This window comes from Chenopodium album, chromosome 2 (genome assembly GCF_948465745.1).
Source record: "Chenopodium album chromosome 2, dcCheAlbu1.1, whole genome shotgun sequence".
NCBI lineage: Eukaryota > Viridiplantae > Streptophyta > Magnoliopsida > Caryophyllales > Amaranthaceae > Chenopodium > Chenopodium album.
In genome coordinates, this window is record NC_137835.1 from 59,699,765 (window position 1) to 59,718,815 (window position 19,051).

Below are 19,051 nucleotides of genomic sequence, written 5' to 3' on the forward strand. Positions count from 1 at the left end.
CATAGCTAGGATGTTGTATATTTGAATCTCAAAGTTTATAGACTTTTAGGGGTTGTTTGGTGCATTAGGGAAGTGTAAATTCCCATGAAATTTCAATTCGTGGAAAATAAATTCCATCATCAAAATCATGGGAATTTAACAAATTTGTTTGGTTAAGAATGGAGGAAGTAAATTCCCATGGGAATTTCAACTTAACTAGGGGGGGTGTAAGGTAAGGTAAGTAAATTCTCATGTTTTGTGGTAAGTCAAACAAGAGGGTGAAAATAAAATTCATTAAAATTTTGACTTCCCACAAAATATTTAGTCAACCAAACAAGGCCTTAGTTGGTGTTGAATTACACTTGTATTAAGTTGATCAATAGACAGATATTGTATTATCATATACTACCTGTATTAATTATTATATGCAACTTTGGGATTTTATTTGTGTGATATAAAATATTTCAAAGTTGAACATAATAATAATTAAAGGAGGTAGTATTATATTGTAGAAAAAAAAAATATTGTAGAAACATGTTTTGTGTAACAATGATTTTTTTTTTTTTTTAAATGATTATAACTCACCAATTAATTAAAAAGACTAATGAAAGTTATTATTCCTTCATAAATTTGGAACAACAAACGCATATCATTCATGAATACATACCTATAGTAGGAGGGTTATGGATAGTTGTTGTCTCTAACAAATCGATATGATGGAAAGTGTGAATGAGGTGATTAACTATCATAATTATCACTTGGAATTATCTAATGCTTCCCAAACTGATGTATTCTACCAGTTCAACTTCAGGCCTATTCTCATTGACTAAACTCAGCTGACCTGAACTGAACTGAACTGAGCTGAACTGAACTGAATATTTTATAAGAGAAGGAAATTAGGAGTTGAATTGAACTGAACTGAACTGAGCTGAACTGAACTGAACGGAACTGAACTGAACTGAATTTCAACGTAAGAGAACAGGCCGTTCAACTACATGAAGAGGAGGCCCCACGTACATAATTTCTGCTATTTTATATCAACCACGCAATGATAATCACTGCAACCTCCATCATACTATGACTCGCATACTCCTTCAGCCCATATTTGGTCTTAAAGATGAAATCTAACATTTATCTCATTGCAACAATCATTTTTCAATTATAGGGATAAAATAAGCAATAAGAAGAGTATTTCCACATTAATCATAAATAAATGAATGAACCAAACTCCTATTAAATTTTGAGTAATTTCATCATCATCTTTCTTCTAATAATAGCCTTGTTGTACGTCAATTATACGGCTAAAATAAGCAATGTTTACAAGTTTTTTTGAAAAAATTACCTCACCTTATGTATTGATTCAATGGAGGAGAGAAAGCTCAAAAATCAATTCAATGGAGAACACATAGGTCACTTAAATTGAGGAGAGAGGCAGAGGAGGAAGGGGAAACAAAAGGGTGTGTAAAGAAAGAAATTAGAAAAGCTTATATTTAAGTATTTACTTTATTAAAGAAGATTAATATGTAAATACATATTCTAAGGGTAAAATAGGAAGCACACTATTAATAAGAGAATTCTTGTGCTTTTTATAAGGTAGGGATTCATTTTGGGTAAGAAAATGAACGGACAATTTGTCAAGAAAAAGTGTAAGAAAAATTACAAATGGGGGTAAGAAAGTAAATTAACATTTTGAGGGGTATAAAGGTCCGTGCACTGTTCATAAGAGTAAGTTTCTACTTTTTATATGGTAGGGATGTGGGACTTTTGCAAATCTTTTTGCTCAACAAAATTACTTTATAATAATAGTTCTTTCTTCCTCCTTTTTTCCATTACATTGTTTCATTTGTTCAATCTTAATCATGCTTATCTACCTTATACCACATCTAATTAAGAAATCTAATATTATTAATATCATCTTTCTTTAAAACAAAAATAAATAAATAACAATAATAACAAATCTAATACGGAGTACAATAATAACTAATAAAAACATAACCATAACAACAACAATTTTAATTAATTAATTAAATAATACTCCCTCCGTTTCATAATATTAGTCCCATATGGAATCAATCACATAAAATAAAAAAATAAATATAGTTAGAATCTAACATTAAAATACAACAGATTTCATAATTAGTTTATCTCATTTAACTTTTTTTTTTTATTTTTCATTAGGAAAGCATAAATCATAATTGCATAATTTAAGGTAAACATTTCCTTAATTAGAGTCATGTCATCAATCCACAGTAAATTAATTCCAAAAAAATCAAGTCATAAATGAAATATATTCAATATGGGTAGAACTTTTTGAAACGTCCAAAATAGTATATGGGACTTACATTATGAAACGAGGGAGTAATAATAATAATAATAATACTAATAATAATAATAATAATAATAATAATAATAATAATAATAATAATAATAATAATAATAATAATAATAACAATAATAATAATAATAATAATAATAATAACAATAATAATAATAATAATAATAATAATAATAATAATAGGAAAATGTTATACATATCCCTTAGGGCTACCTATAAACATTAAATTTACACTTAAAAATCGTAAAAAGTTAAGAAATCATCAAAATATAAACACTAATAACACTGATTTACGCATGTTTTTGTCATGAATTCCTAATTTTATACAATTTCCAAGAGTATATTTAATGCTTATATATAGCCCTTAGGGCTACATATAACATTACCCATAATAATAATAATAATAATAATAATAATAATAATAATAATAATAATAATAATAATAATAATAATAATAATAAGGGGCGGTAAGGGTAGGTTTCCACGTTCTTTTCCAACAGATTTTCCGGCGCTTTCCGGCGATCATGTTAGTGTTCTAATCAGGAGTGGGTTCTCGGTTTTTTTTGTTACAAATTCCTCGTCACTTAGGTGCGATTTTGGAGCAGTTTCGGGTTGGTTTGGTGCAATTTCAGGCTGTTTGGGTGCAGTTCCGAGTCCTTTTTCCGACATCATCTCTGGCGTAAGGTGTGATCAGGTGGGCGGTTTTCAGTCAGGGGTATTTCAGGTGGCTTTTGGGTGGATTTCAGGTGGTTTCCCGGGTGGTTTTCAGGCGGCTTTTGGGCGGATTTCAGGCGGCTTTTGTGGGTGGTTTCTTGATCGATTTTCTGGCGAATTCTCACGTTGTTTTCCTCGGGTTTTCGGGCTGTTTCAAGCGTCTTTAGGGTGCGTTTTTTTTTGGTATTTTTTGGGCTGTTTTGGTCAGTTTTCAGGCTGCAGTTTTAGGTGCAATTCTGCTGTGTTTTCAATGGCGGTTTTGCTCTGTTTTTGGGTGCGTTTTGGGTGCAATTTCAAGCTTTTATTGGGTCATTTTGTGGGCAGCTTTTCTTGCGAATATTGGTGTTGTTTTTGGTCAGTTGGTGCAGTTTTTAGGCAGTGGGTTTGGTGCAGTTTTGGGTGTATCTTGGGATGTTTTTTGGTGCAGTTATGCAGGATGTGTCCATTGGTGTTTGGGGGTGTTTTAAGCGCTACAATTCTGCATTTTTAACATCTTTTTGCTGCAGCTTCTAGTATGTTCTTGGTGTGCTTTTGGGTCCTATTTTGAGTGCATTTTGTATCCAAATTCCTGTTCAGTTTTTTTGTTCTTTTGAGGTGCAATTTTCTGGTCTGTTTGGGTGCATTTTGCTGGTCAGTTCGAGTGCAGTTTCTTGTGCATTTGGGTGCAGTTTTTGGTAGATTTATTGGGTTTTTTTACGTGCTGTTTTCTGAGTGGTATTTGCTAGGGGTTTTCAAATCCGAGTACCCGGGTTTTTGGGTACCCGAAAACCCGGGTACCCGGATCTTCGGGTAGTTTGAACTTCGGCCCATGCCCCGACCCGAGAAAACCGGGTACCCGGGTTTCTCGGGTCGGGTCGGGTCATAGGGTACCCGTTTTTTTTTTTTAATAAATTTTTGTTCTTTTGATAACTCAGCCATAAAATTTAGAAAAGAAGCAACTTAATAGTTACAAGTAGTACAAACTAATCCAAACTTTTTAAACATTTTACAAGCGAGAGCTTCAAAATATATCAAAAGGCAAGCCTTCCTTCTCTAACAAACAACAATGTACTGTATTTTGTCAAAAAGAAAAAAAAAAAAAAAAAAAAAACAATGTACTGTATATTCAATTTATACATAATGCATATAATGAAATCTTTAATAAAGCAAATCCAATATCAAGGTCTCAAACACATTAACAATTTTAACATACCCTCAATTAATAGGGATTTATATGAAAAAAATTATTCAATATACCAATTAAAGTATAAAACCAAAAATCAATTATGAAAGTGAAATTGAATACCAACATTCATTGTCTTGAGCAACAACTCTCTCCATACCTTGTTCGGCCACCACAAATTCGGTCTTCACCATCAAACTCCGAACCGTGAAAAAAAATTGTTATTGATGAATGGTGAGTTTTAGTATATAAGAGTCATTAGTGTTGGAAGAAAGGTGGAGGGTGAATTGAAGAGCAGGAGAACAAAGGAGAAAGAAAGAGGGAAAAAAAAAAGAGTGACAGAGATGGAATGCGGCTACAGAAGAGAGAGAATATGGGGTTGGTTGGGAATAAAAACCCTAACCCTTAATAAACTGTGTTAGGGTATTTAAAAAAAAAAAAAAACTATCTCACGGGTCAGCGGGTACCCGCCACCCTCACAGGTCGGCCCATGGCCCGACCCGAAGACCTGATACTTTTCCTGGGTCGGGTACCCGACCCGCTAATTTCAAAAAAAAAAATACCCGGATAAATCAGTCGGGTCAGCGGGTCGGGACAACTGGGTCGGGTATTTTTTAACACCCCTAGTATTTGCTCCGTTATTGGTGGTGGCTGTGTGTAGCCATGTCGGTGAAGTTTCATTGTCCCTTTGTGGGTCTTAGTGGGTGTCAAGATGGGAGTGGGAATGGGCTTACAAGGTGTTCTTTAATCAAGCATCTTCATGATCGTCATTGTTATACTGGTGCGCGGGATGTCACTCGTCAGTCTCTTGCTTCTAATTTGGCTGTTTATTCTGAGGCGGAAGTTACTTTTACGCGTATGGGGATTTGGTTATGTGGGGTTTGTTACAAAACTCATACGATTCGTTCTTGGTGTCGTCATGATAGGGGTGAGGATGTATCACTCCCTGATGAAGGAGATGGTTTTGTTCGTTTTGTGCTTCATAATTTCTCCAAGCCGCAAGCTTCCTCTTCTTCGGCTCGTATTGGACTTGTGGATGGTTTGGCGCAAGATCAGTTTTTTGGCTTTGATGTGGCTCTCCTTAATTGTTTGCTCTCAAAGGGGTTTCGCACTGTGAAATCTATCCCTCCAAAGTGTCGTTTGGGGTTTTCTCGGGTTCTGAAAGGTGCTCTTGATAAGGTGATCTGTAACCCTATTGACATTTCTAGTTGGGTATCACTGTTAGTGTTACCTCTTTGCACCCTTAAAACCTTTCGCTCGCGGAGTTGTCGTGAATCTAGGTCTTCCATAAAGCGTCGGCATCAAGAAGGAAAGTATTTCCCGTGCTATTTGTTCTTGGGGTGCACCAGGTGGTAGTTTGCAGCTTGTGAGGGAAACTTTGGCTGAGGATGCTCCTACTATGTCGGTGGTTGATGATGAGGACCTTGATTTGGAAGAGCGTAATATCAAGCAGTGTCGTAGGAAGATTTATGATGGCCATTACACCGCGGCAGTCCGGGTTCTTTCTTCGTCAGGTGTTGCTCCGTATAATGAGGCTACTCTTGAGGATTTGCTTTTAAAACACCCTTCTTCTTCACCTCCTTCCTTGCCTGCTGATATTCCTGTTGATCAACTTCATCTCGTTGCTTCCTCTGCTGTTGTTTTGGATCGAATTAAGAGTTTCCCGCATGGCACATCGTGTGATAGGGACGGGTTGCGTGCTCAACACCTTATGGATTGCTTGAGTGGTGCTGTTGTGGCTGTCTCAGACGAGTAGATTGACTCTATTACCGGGGTGGTTAATATGTTTCTAGCTGGTAGATGTCCTATGGAACTAGGAGAGTATATTGCTAATGCTCCACTCACACCACTTGTCAAGCCCGGTGGTGGTATTCGTCCTATAGTTGTGGGTACTGTTTGGCGGCGTCTGGTTTCGAATGTCGGTGCTGTTATGGTTGGGCAGTCTTTGGGAAGTTACTTTGATGTGCTTCGATTCGGCGTAGGGGTTTCTTCAGGTGGTGAGGCCATTCTTCATGATGAGAATCGGTTGCTTGAGGTTCGTGGATCTGATGTAGGTCTTTCAATGTTGTTGGTGGATTTTTGTAATGCCTTCAATTTAGTTGATCGTGCGGTCATGTTACGTGAAGTCAGTCGTCGTTGTCCGGGTATTTCGCGGTGGGTTGAATTCTGCTACTCAAATCCAGCCAGATTGTATTATGGGGACCACACCTTATGGTCGTTTCAGGGGGTGCAGCAGGGTGATCCCCTTGGTCCTCTGCTTTTTGCTTTGGTTTTACAACCATGGTATGTAAAATCAGAGACACTTTTGATGTATGTCTTCAGGCTTGGTATTTGGATGACGACACTATTATTGGTGACACATTGATGGTGGGGAAGGTTCTACAGCTAATTATGGAGGAAGGGCCTCGTCTTGGGTTACATCTTAATGTGGACAAAACTGAAGTTTTCTGGCCTACAGAAGACCTCTGAAACACGCTTGTGGGTGTCTTTCCACCTAACATTGCTCGACCTTCGCGTGGTGTTAAGTTGCTTGGTGGTCCTGCTAGTTCTGATTCTAGTTTAAGTAGTGAGCTTGTGATGCATAGGGTGACCAAGACCATTGCGCTTATGGATAAGGTTGCTATGCTAGATGATCCTCAGTGTCAGCTATTGTTACTTAGGGCTTGTACCGGAGTTTCTAAACTCTACTTTGCGTTGCGTACTTGTCCCCCTAGTACTTTTGAGGCGGCTCAGCGCACTTTTGACGGGGCTCTTCGATCTTCCTTGGAACGTATTGTTACTGCTTTAGGGCCTGGGTTTGGCGATTGGCAGTGGCGGCTTGCCACCTTACCATTTGCGTTTGGAGGGCTTGGTGTTTATTCTGCAGGTGATGTTCGGCATTATGCTTTTCTTGCTTCTCGGTTACAGTCTGCTGGGTTGCAGACAAAGCTTTATGACATGCTAACATTGTTGGTCATGGTCGAGCTTTTGAAGATGCTTTGAGTCTGTTTAATGGCACGGTGGAGTCTGATTTTTTAAGTAATCCTAGTGAGGTCGCTACCCCGAAACTCATGAAGAAATTGGCAGATATATATTTCACGAAGGTTACCGATTCTGCAGAATCCACCTTTTCATTATCCTCTCGTCTATCAGCATTGTGGAAATCTCAGTAGGGAGATCACAGGTCTGCTTGGCTTCGGGCCGTTCCTATTTCAGGATTGGCAAAGACTTACCGATGTGTGTTATGCTACCGATTGGGTGTTCCGTTGTTCTCTGCCTCGACACCGTGCTCTGCTTGTTCGAGGGTTTTTCTAGGGGATATTTTTGGCGATCACGCGGTGTCGTGTGCTGGTATCGTGGGTATTAAACATAGACATAATGTTGTTCGGGATACCCTAGTTGATGTTTGCTATCGTTCTGGGATTTCAGCAAGGAAAGAGGTTGACATTGGGTTGTCTGGAGGGAATGACGAGGCCCTCAGACCTGCTGATGCGTTACTTTATTCCTGGGATCGTGGTCGCGATGTCTGTGTAGATTTGACAGGATCTTCTCCTTTGACACAGTCAGGGCTATCTGACTTATTCCTGGACGGGTAGTGGCTGATGCAGCTAATCGAAAGCGGGTTAAGTATGAGGCTCGTTGTCAGGCGATTGGTTATGGGTTCATTCCCTTCTCCTTTTCTTCGTTTGGTGAATTAGAGAAGGAGATTGTTGCGTTGCTTAAGCGAATTCATAGGTTCTCAACGACGCAAGACAGGGCCCAGATTGTATCTCGGCTTCCCACTAATCTATTGTAGGTTGTATGACTTTTTGTTTTTGAGATAATAATAATAATAATAATAATAATAATAATAATAATAATAATAATAATAATAATAATAATAATAATAATAATAATAATAATAACCACTCTCTTTAAAAAAAAAATTAACCATAACAACAACAATAATAATTAATAATAATACTCTGTACTCATAATAACAAATTAAAAATAACCACTATCTTAGAAAAAAATTAACCAAAACAACAACAATAACTAAATTGATTAAAAATAACAATTCCTCAAAAAAAAAATTTAAAATAAATTGAGTAAAAAAAAAACCACTAACACCACCGGCAAGCACTCCTTCCCCTCCCCTTCACAGCCCAGCCAACCCACCCCCTCCCTTCGCCGCTCAGCCAACCCATCCCCTCCTTTAGTCCCTTCGCCGCCCTGCCTGCTTCCCCTAACCCCGACGTCGCGACACTCACCCATGGCCGATGACAGATCTCGAATCCCCACCAACCTCCTTCCCCAGCCATGAAATCATCCTCTCTCCCTTTCTTCCACCCCAAAACGGCAAGGGGCGTCGTTTTTAGGGTGGAGGAAAGTGATGGCAGATGATTTCGTGGCTGGGGAAAGACCGTGGTGAGGCTAGATTCGTTGGGTTTTGATGCGTGGTAAGGGGAAAGGGAGAGATCTGGGTTGCCAGAAGGTTAAGATGCGTGGTTGGTGGTCGCCGAAAGGTTAGGATTTTAGGTTGATGTTTGCCGGCAGTCGGGGTGGTGGTCGGCGGTCTCCGACAGCTTGAGTCGGTGGTAGAGATTCCAATTTCCATAAATATTAAATATTGATTTATAAAATATTTTTAGGAATTTAGAAAATCAATTAAATGAATTTTGGCAAAAAAAAAAAAAAAAAAAAAAATAGAGGGACCATATTACTTTTTGTGGCCTAAAGAGTGCCATGTAGTTAGGCTTATGGCCGGTGATCAAATTTTCTTGGATCACTACAGAAAGATCAGTGTTTATATATCCATTAAAGTATTCTTCCCACTGTTCAGTTAAGGTGAGCATCAAGAAAGAGGATAAAAAAAATGAAAAACAAAATTATTGAAAAAAATAAAATTGGTACTTATGAGAGAGAAATCTAATAACTAGGTCGTGCTCATGACTATGGGTCAGTGTCGTCTTAGTTATTTTGGGGCCCTAGGGGAAAAATAAAAGGGCACTAAACAACAAAAGGTGTATTTCATGCATAACTACTTTTTTGCCCGAGCGATGTCTCGAGCCATTGTTTTGAGTTTCAAAAAAGTATCAATTGTTTATTTTGGAAAATTTTATCGAACATCCAAATTCATTATTTGATCTACAGTAACCTAAATTTCACATAAATTTAATTTATTTGTTAAAATGATTTTATTTTTCGGTTGTCATAAAAAATCATCAATAATTAATAACATAGTAATATATACTAAAAGACACATTGATTAAAGTTTCTAAAAAAAACCTAACCTAAGTAGTACTTCTTTGATAAACCTAATAATAACTTTCTCTAAAAATAAAAAAAACAATAACAACAATAATAATTAATTAAAAAATATATCATACCCATAACAATATTAACAACAACAATAATAATAAAAATACTAATAATAACAATAACCACTTTATTAAAAAATATTAACCATAACAACAACAATAACTACATTGATTTAAGTTCCTAAAAAAAAAAAATTGATTTTAAAAAAAAGGAAAAAATAGGCAAGAACCACCATTACTGACATCACCGACTAGCCAACCCGTCTCCTCACCTTAGCCACCGCCAAGAAATCTCCCCAGATCGTCGCCACTCAGAAATCTCCCCAAGTCGCCGGCAACATACCCCCACTCTTACCCTGACTTATTTCTTGGGGTTTTGGGTTAAGGTTTGGGTTTGGCCGGCGATTTAGAGTGGGTTTCATGGGCACCGCCGGCGGTTCGGCGGAAAAGGGAAAGGGGGAAGGACAAATCGCCGGCAGTGGTGCGGCTGGGTCGCCGGCTATGGCGATGGTGGAGCTTATTCGTGGGGTTTCGGGTTAGAGTCGGATTGCTGAAAGTTTAGATAGCTTGGTTAGTGATTGCCGACAGGTTAGAAGACTTAGAACGCTAGAAATGTGGTCGCCAGAAGTCAGGGCAGTGGTCGGCGATGTCCGACAGTTACTGGCAGTGGTCGATGGTCGCGGCAGGGTGGGGGTTTAGGGTGGCTGGATTTTTTTTTTTTTTATTTCTAATATTATTTTCCAATTTCCATAAATGATTTTAATTTAGAAAATCATTTAAATGAATTTTGGTAAAAAAAAATTAACAGGGGCAACTTTGGTTATTTGTCGCCTAGAGAGTGCCATGTAAGATGACTTAAGGTGATCAAAGTTTCTTTGATCAACTTAGAATTTTCATATAAACACTATGAAGAAATTGAGAAATTACTCCATAATTATTTTTGTAAAATTTAACTCAAGTTTAGTTTTGGACAATATGTTGGCATGTTCCTATTAATAAGTCAAACTCTTCCTAAACTTATATATATTGTCTGCTTAGGCCTTGTTCTTTTGAGCTTCTGGGCAGAGCAGAGCAGATTAAATTTCAGCAAAGCAGAGCATAGTTGTTGTTATTATTGTTGTTGTTATTATTATTATTATTATTATTATTATTATTATTATTATTATTATTATTATTATTATTAAACCATTGATTTAGGTGAGTGGAAAACATAAATAAATGTGTACCATATTTAACCTATGTTAATAGTGGAAAGATAAAAGACAACGGTTTACTTATATTTATTTCACAAAAATTAAAAAAATAAAATGATTTAATGAGTAATAATGATTTTACTTCTAAAAATGTCTTAATTATACATTTCTAACCCTCAAAATAATAATGATGTACAAAGTACTACTTGAAAACAACCTCTTTTTTTAATTCTTAAATTGTATGGAAAGATTTGAAAAATATTTCAACCAATAAACTAACAATCAATACCCACAGAAAACGTTTCCAGACATTGTGATTCTAATATAAAATGGTTTATAAAAAGAATTGTTATTATTATTATTTATTTTTTTAAAATATTGTTATAATTATTAGAAATTATTAATTAATAATATTATTAAATATTAATTATTAATAGTTTGAATTATTAAATATTATTATTGATAATTATTATAATTAATAAATATTAATTATTATTAATATTAATAATTATTATAATTATTTTTAATATTAATAATTATTATAATTATTCTAAATAATAAATTATTACCATCAATACAATATTAATTATTATTTTTAATTATTAATTAAAAATAGAGCAGAGCAAATTTCTTTTGAGCAGAGCAGAACAGGACAGGGCAGGACAGAGCAGAGCAGATTTGATTTGAGCAAATAAATTTTAAAGAATAGGGTCTTATTTGTTTAGCACTGCAAATGAGTATTAGGTTAATTTGCGAAGGGTTCTAGTGTAGTATTTAACCTATAACATATTAGGTATGTCTCAAATGGGCACGATATTCAAGTATGAATCGTCTTATGATTATCCAAAATGTGAATTAGAGATGTAGGGGTACAATTTTATAGATTTCACATTGTACCATGGGTATCAAATTTTATACTGTACCTAACATATAACATGACAGTTTGGAAATCATATTTGCTTCATATTCATTTGCTCTCGTGCATCCATGATCTCCACTTTGTATCCACTATTATTTGATACCTTTTTTTGTTTGAAAATTAAAAATTACTCCTATGTTGATATATTTGAGTAATTATCATAATAGGTGGGTAACATATGTGTGTGCCATGTAGTGAATCTTAATATACTACGTATATCAAGTTTAGTGTTCATTTAAGCTCAAAGAAATTAAGGTAATTGAAAAGACTTTCCAGAAGTGTGCAATCTTAAAGGTTCAGAGAGGCCAGGTCCAAAGGGTATATGACATTGCAAGGCAATGTCGTTTTACTATCTCTGATTTCATGTGTAACAGTTAGGTTTGTTTGCCCCCTTTGCCTTTGTTTAAAAAAAATAAAATAAAAATAAAAATAGATATAAAAACTAAACTCATACTAACTTGAACCAACATGAATGTTAGATTCTTAAATATGCATACTCAATCAGTCTTTAAAGGTGGTTTTTACTTTGATAGTTTACCATCTCACAAAGTCTAACCAAGAACTACATTCAGAGCAAAAACAATGGTTGCCCACAACCATTGTGGTTATTGCTTATTTTATTAATTTCTACATCTTCGACCTCACCTATAACCACTCTTATTCCCTTTTAATAACCAGTGTCTCCCAATAGTTAACAACATCTTTTTGGTTATACATTTTCTCTCTCCTACTTTTACCCAACCCCACCACACAATATCTCTCTTAAATCCTATCATATAAAACTAATACAATTGGTAATAATCAATTAAAACTAATAATTATTATTAGATTTTGGAATGTTCATCTCTTACACAATTTGATAATAAAGAGAGTAATATTCACTATAAAAAATTATTTCAAAATATCTCAATATTGGGCTCATTTTATAGAAAAAAAAATAGAGTCGTTGGTTTTTTTTTTTTTTTTTTTTTTTAGAATTGTATTTTAAAAATTATGGCCGTTACAAAATTACAACGGTAATAAAAATCAGAGCAAATCTCAACCATTGATTAAAGAAATAGGTGCCACAATCCTATTCTGCCACGTCATCAAGGGTGTCATAAAAACCATCCCATTTGCAATATTATATTGCATAACCAACTCCAAATAACCGGTTATCAAAATAACCAGGTCATTGAAATATTCCCCCAACTTTTTCTCTCTCTTCAATTTTTTTTTATTATTTTTTCACTTTATCTCTCCTATTAACCAACCCAACTGGTTAACCATTGGGCATGCTCTCAGAGTAGGGGAGTGTGTAAATCATCGGTACCAGCATGTGGCAAATATGGGTATAAATGTACAGAAACTCGCCCCTCCAATTATACATCTTACTGTCGATAATCATGTATCACTTGCATATTACCCACATACTCCCTCTGTTTTTTTATTCGCATCACTCGGTAATGCACAGAGTTTTAGGAGAGTAATATAATATTGTGAGTAGATGAATAATTTATTATACTAAAAGTTAGATGGTAACCATGAAAGAGAAAGAATGTGAGAGAGAGTAAATATTTTTATTATATAAGTAGGGACCATAAAAGAGAAAGAAATGATAAAATAATTTAAGTGGGGTTTAAAGTAAAATAGAGAAATGATAAATATAATATGAAGTTACCAATTAAGGAAGTGATGCATTTAAAAAAAAAAAAACATTCATAAAAAGAAAGTAATGCATTAAAAAAAAAAAAAAAAAAAAAAAAAAAAAAAAAAAAAAAAAAAAAAAAAAACTACTGAGGGAGTATCACTCAAATATATCAACATAGAACTGAGTAATATATAAATATAGGATGCTTCAAAGAAAAAAAAGAAAAAAAAAAAAATATATATATATATATATATATATATATATATATATATATATATATATATATATATATATATATATATATATAAATATAGGAAGTTATCATAAGTACCGACAAATAATTTAAATAATTAGACCAAAACCTCTCACTAAGAGCACTCACATTAGTAAGCAAAAAAAATTTGCTCATTCTCTCTCTAGCCACTTTCTCTCTTCCCAACCAAATTTGTTCATGAGCATTTTTTGTGAGGAAATTTTATCCCACTAGTGATAAAAAAAAAAAAGGCTCATCATTCTCTCTCCTACTTTTTCATATACCCCACCAACATTTCTCTCTCTTACACATCACCATATTATTATTAATTATGTTTTGGTTAATGAGCTTTTTAGTGCTACTAATTACAATTATACTAGTATTTAACTTAATACAATTATTAAATATAAATTAATACTCCCTCCGTTTTTAAATATTTGCTCCATTTCTCTTGAACATGCTTGCCGATGCTATCTTTGATCGCTAATATCTTTAATTATTAATAAGTATAAATTCTAACAACTGAAAATTAATAATCTATTCATTGAGATGATTCCAACAAGTACCCACAAGACTATATTTTTTCTTATGTATAAATCACAAACATTAGTCATAGTAGGACAAATGAATAGTGCAAAAAATAAAAATGGAGCAAGTATTTAAAAACGGAGGGACTGAGGGAGTAATATTTAAATTTTAATTGCTACACAATTATTATTGTACGGAAACATTACATTTTAGTAGTGTACGATTACATCTATAACTTATACTAAAGTAGCAACCACTGATGTCATCTTTTTCCAAAGTTGTATACGTGGCGTTATCTTATGAAAAGATTTCCCGCTCAAATGCTTTTTTTTTTTTTGAAACAAAATGCTTATTATTAATTTTGAATAGATAATTACTATTTTTTAGGTAATTAATTTAAAATAGGAATGTATTATTTTGCTAATTTATGTTGATATTAGGTTGTTGTAGTCTTTTTAGGAGTTATTAGCATTTTTTTTTTACAACAATAAAATTGACATTGATTAAAAAGCGTTATTAGCATAATATTTTTTTTAGGAAAGTTATTAGCATAATAATTGAGGTCAATAATTAAAGTGAACTTATGAACATTTTGAACTCCAAAAAAAATGTGAAAACAAAAATCCAAAGATAAGTTACTGTGAAACCCGTGCATCGCACGGGTGTTAACCTAGTTTAATACATACTAGAAACCAAGGTAATTAACGAACTTAGATTTTTAACGTACGATTACATAAGACTATATTAAATTGTAATCATAAGACAACTTAATTTTTTAGTCATTAATAGAACCATATTTTTACCAAATGTGTTCCACTAAATCTGCTTTTAATTGAACATGAGTGTCTCTATTACGTAGTGGCATTCTTCTCTGGACATACTTGTCGAAATCAACGTTAAGCGGTCACCCAACATTGAATTCAAAAGGCTCGTTGTTATTAACTGTAGCACTTGGCGATCTTGTTCATAGTACCTTCTTAAAACTTCGGCCCGAGTATAGTTGTGTCGTTCATCTTCAACAATCATGTTGTGCATAATATAATGATACAAGCTTTCATTATGTCACACAATATGTCTTCGTTAAACGCAAGGGAAAGTTGTCGTAGAATGGAAAACCTAGCCTATAAAACCCCAAAAGCTCGTTCAACGTCCTTCTGAGTCGCAGCTTGTTTATCAGCAAATAATTTATCCTTCTGAAATTGAGGAAGTGTTATACCTTGAATAAAAGTAGCCCATTTTTGGTAAGTGTCGTCTATTAAGTAAAAGCCCAACTTGTATTCATGGTCGTTCACGATAAAATGAATTGGAGGTGCCCGGCCATGAAGAACATCGTCAAATACCGGAGAACAGTAAAGGACATTAAGATCATTACAAGATCCAGGGATTCCAAAGAATGCATGCCAAATCCATAAATCTTGACCTGCAACGGCCTCCAGAATAAGGGTTGCATTTTTATTTCGGCCTGCGTATTGCGCTTTCCAAGCCATAGGACAATTCTTCCACTCCCAATGCATGCAGTCAATGCTATCTATCATACCGGGAAAACCTCGCATTTCATTTTGATGCAAGATTCTAATTAAATCTTCGTCGGTGGGACTTTTGAGATATTCAGCTTCAAAATAATAACCCTTTAATAAAAATGTTGCAATGCCAATCTAGAGGTTGTTTCGCCAATGCACAGATACTCATCCACGACATCTGGAGAGGAATTATACGCCAACATTCTAATCGCAGCGGTGTAAATCTGCAACGGCGATAACGTAAGCCTTCCAGCTGCATTCCTACTCCGGAAGAATTGATCCCCCTCGACCACCTTGTTCATAATCCTACAAAACAAAGGTAGTTGCATTCAAAATCTACGCCGAAATTGTTTGTCTCTATAAACTGAATTACTCGTAAAGTAATCATTAAATAATTGAGCATGCCCTTTTTCCCTATATCTTCTATCTGTATCTCCTCTACGCTCTGGAACACATTCAACTTCAGATACTGGTTGGGGATGTGTTTGGTTAGACAACAAAGTTGGTAGATGGGTTGTGATAAATTCGTTAACTACATGATCAAATTCTACGTATTGATCTGAATCAGATGAGCTGGAGGTTGAGCTAATGGAAAACATTGTGTTTGCTTGATACTTATGAGTGTTTTGATATTTTTGAGGAGCTGGATTATATTGTGTTTGCATAGATGGTTTCACTAGTATTTATAAGCATGAACTCTCAATGAGGTCAAAAATATGAATGAGAATTTCATGAGTGATTAAATATGAATGACAATTCCATGACTGATAAAAGATACTTTTTGACAGAAAATAATCTTTACTATTTGAAATACAACAAGGCAAGTGACATGAAAGACACATGACTACTCAAAATATAGTAAGACAAGGGACATGAATAAGACATGACCACAAGTGATTATGACCAGTCTTTGCTTACAAAAATTCTACTTCATTACATAAATTAGAAAAATCTAACCTCTAAATACAACTAATTAAAAATAAACTTAAAACACCACTAAAATAAAACCTAAATTTTAGTTCATACTTTAATTTTGAATTATATCACAACACTTAAAGACATACAATCATCTTCTACCGTAGACTAGTTGAAATAACTCTTCCTTGTGGGCCTCTTAAGCTGGAGTGAGTGGTGTTGTCCTTCCTAAAAGTGATTGCAGCACATCAAAATTCATCTTCTTCTCTGCTAAATCAACTTGTTTTTGCTTCCTCTTTTCCTTTTCTCTGTCAAGTTCCAACCGTTGTTGTCGTAAATTTGCCTCCCTTTCTCTAACCTCAGTACACACCTTTATATGTTAACAGATGCTCAATATTGCACTTTCGGAAGTAACTGCTTTGCCCTTACGCTTAGTCTTCATTTTTTGACACCGTCTGGTCGTGGTAGGCCTCCGGACATAAATCCATCAGTACGGATTTCATTCTCACTCTCCGCCCTAGACCTCTTCCCACTTCCACTACTATATTCCTCATCATCGGCACCACAACCCTTTCTTTCCTCCTTTGACGGACCCCATCTTAGTTTTGTCCTCCACTTCGGATCTTTATTAACCTTTTCCACTCCATGCGAAAATGCAAAATTATGTTGTGGATTAGAGGAGATATAAAACAACTTGGAAGCATTTTTAATTCGGCCAGCTTCGTTGTAACCACTTTTGCTTTCAGGAAGTTTGCCCGCCTCCTCATAGCAACTAGTCCACTGTAGCAAATCAGCTGCCATTCTTCTCCAATGTGTCTCCAAACGCTTCATAGGTCTTGGCGGGAGAATATGCGGTTTCTCAGCTTGTAGTTTACCAGTAAGCTGCATGAACTTTTCGCAAAAGTTCGAATGCCTTTTGGCTCGTACCACGAACCGCATCATCACTTATTTTTAGGTATAACCCAATTAGAGCTTCATCCTTAGCAACCGACCAAATCCGACTCGCTTTAGCGAGTGGTTGATTGGCCGGATTCCTTGGATGTGGTGGAGGGTACGGCATTGTGGTGTCTCCGAAACATCTTCTTCTTGGTTGACATCATACTCAGAGTTGCTTCCTTCGGTAACGGGAGGAGTTTGTTGCTCAGTATAAGTGTTTTCATTAGGAATTTGTGGAGGTGTTGGTTGATGAACATAATTTTTAGAAGACGGGTTTCCTAATCTTTCTAGGAATAGTTGAAAATTGGGACTAGTGATGAAATCATCACCTAAATCAGAAAAATGTTGAGCAAGTTGATAGTAATTAGGGTTGTTTGGATCCATTAAACTGTATAATAAATTAACAACAATAATAAATACTTAAGAGGCACCGAAATTATAATAAAAATATCGTTAATAATGTTTTAAAAAGTTATTAAAGAACTAAAAAAAATAACCTTTTTGAACTTTATATTAGAAAATAAAAAATTAATCTTACTAGAATTGGGGAGTAAAAATAATAAAGAGTTGTTTTGTGATTTTTGAAAGTAAAACAAAATATTATAATTAAAATATCGTTAATAACATTTTTAAAAATATTAAATTACTAAAAAAAATTAATTAACAATAATAAACCAAAAAAAATAACCTTTGTGAACTTTATATTAGAAAATATAAAACATAACTCACTAGAATTGGGAGTAAGAATAATATAGAGTGTTTTTGTGATTTTTTAAATTATACCAAAATATGTCAAAATGATCTCTATTTGTAGAGAAAAAAAATTATAACCGTTGATGAATTTTTATTTTTTTTAAATTTAAAATCGGCCAAAATACTCGTTGAAAATAAATTATCGTTTGATAACGGTAATATTTACTGATTGGCTAAAGAGGCTGACAGGAACGCGTGTCAGCTCCCCATTCGCTGGACCGACGCGCCCTTGTCAGCAGGTGGAAGTTTTTTTTTTTTTTTTTTTTTTTTTTTTTTGCTTTTCACCCTTCAAAACGCATCGTTTTGTGGAAAGACTCTTCTATGAGCTTCCCAAAACGCGGCGTTTTGGGGGTGTGAGAAGCAAAAAAAAAAAAAAAAAAGGCGACAGATTGCAGTGTTGCTGGGCCCCACGAGGTTACTATTCATCATCAAATTTGCTCATTATATGAGCAAATTCTGAAATGCTCATGAGCATTTGTCATTTTTCTCACTGATGTAGTACCATTGCTACCAAATTTGCTCACCATTTTTGATAATGAGGAAAAAATGCTTACTGATGTGAGTGCTCTAATCAAGAAAACCAAATTTATCCTATTGAAGATATGACTCGAACTCGGTTAAGACAAAAACAAAAAATTTTAAGCGAATGAAGCAAAATAGGCAAATAGCAAATGCACCACGCAATCACATGTGAGATGTGACACGAGGTAGTAGTGTAAAACATGGTCATACTACGGAGTAATCGAGTAATAAAGTTATAAAGTGTACCGCTTTAAACTAAATAGGTTCCTTTCCTCAGAAGACATTAGACATGTCAGATAAACTTCAGGTCAAATGCTAAGCTAACATATCTATTCCCAGCTCTCCCTAGTCCTACTCCCTACACGGTAAACAAGATCATTTCCCTTTTATCTCTTCATTCATCCCCATTGCTT

The 19,051-nt window shown here is 34.7% G+C and overlaps 1 protein-coding gene across 1 annotated transcript; it reads right to left on the reverse strand.

The window, feature by feature from the left end:
* Positions 1 to 15,113: 15,113 nt before the first annotated feature.
* LOC145573655 (uncharacterized) lies at positions 15,114 to 15,545 on the reverse strand. Its single transcript, XM_081631800.1, has one exon. It carries the CDS (start codon positions 15,543 to 15,545, stop codon positions 15,114 to 15,116), a length of 432 nt encoding a protein of 143 aa, XP_081487926.1.
* Between the last annotated feature and the right edge of the window lie 3,506 nt (positions 15,546 to 19,051).

Coding starts and splice junctions, on each gene's coding strand:
- LOC145573655 (XM_081631800.1), bottom strand. CDS start 15,545: ATGCGAGGTTTTCCCGGTATGATAGATAGCATTGACTGCATGCATTGG.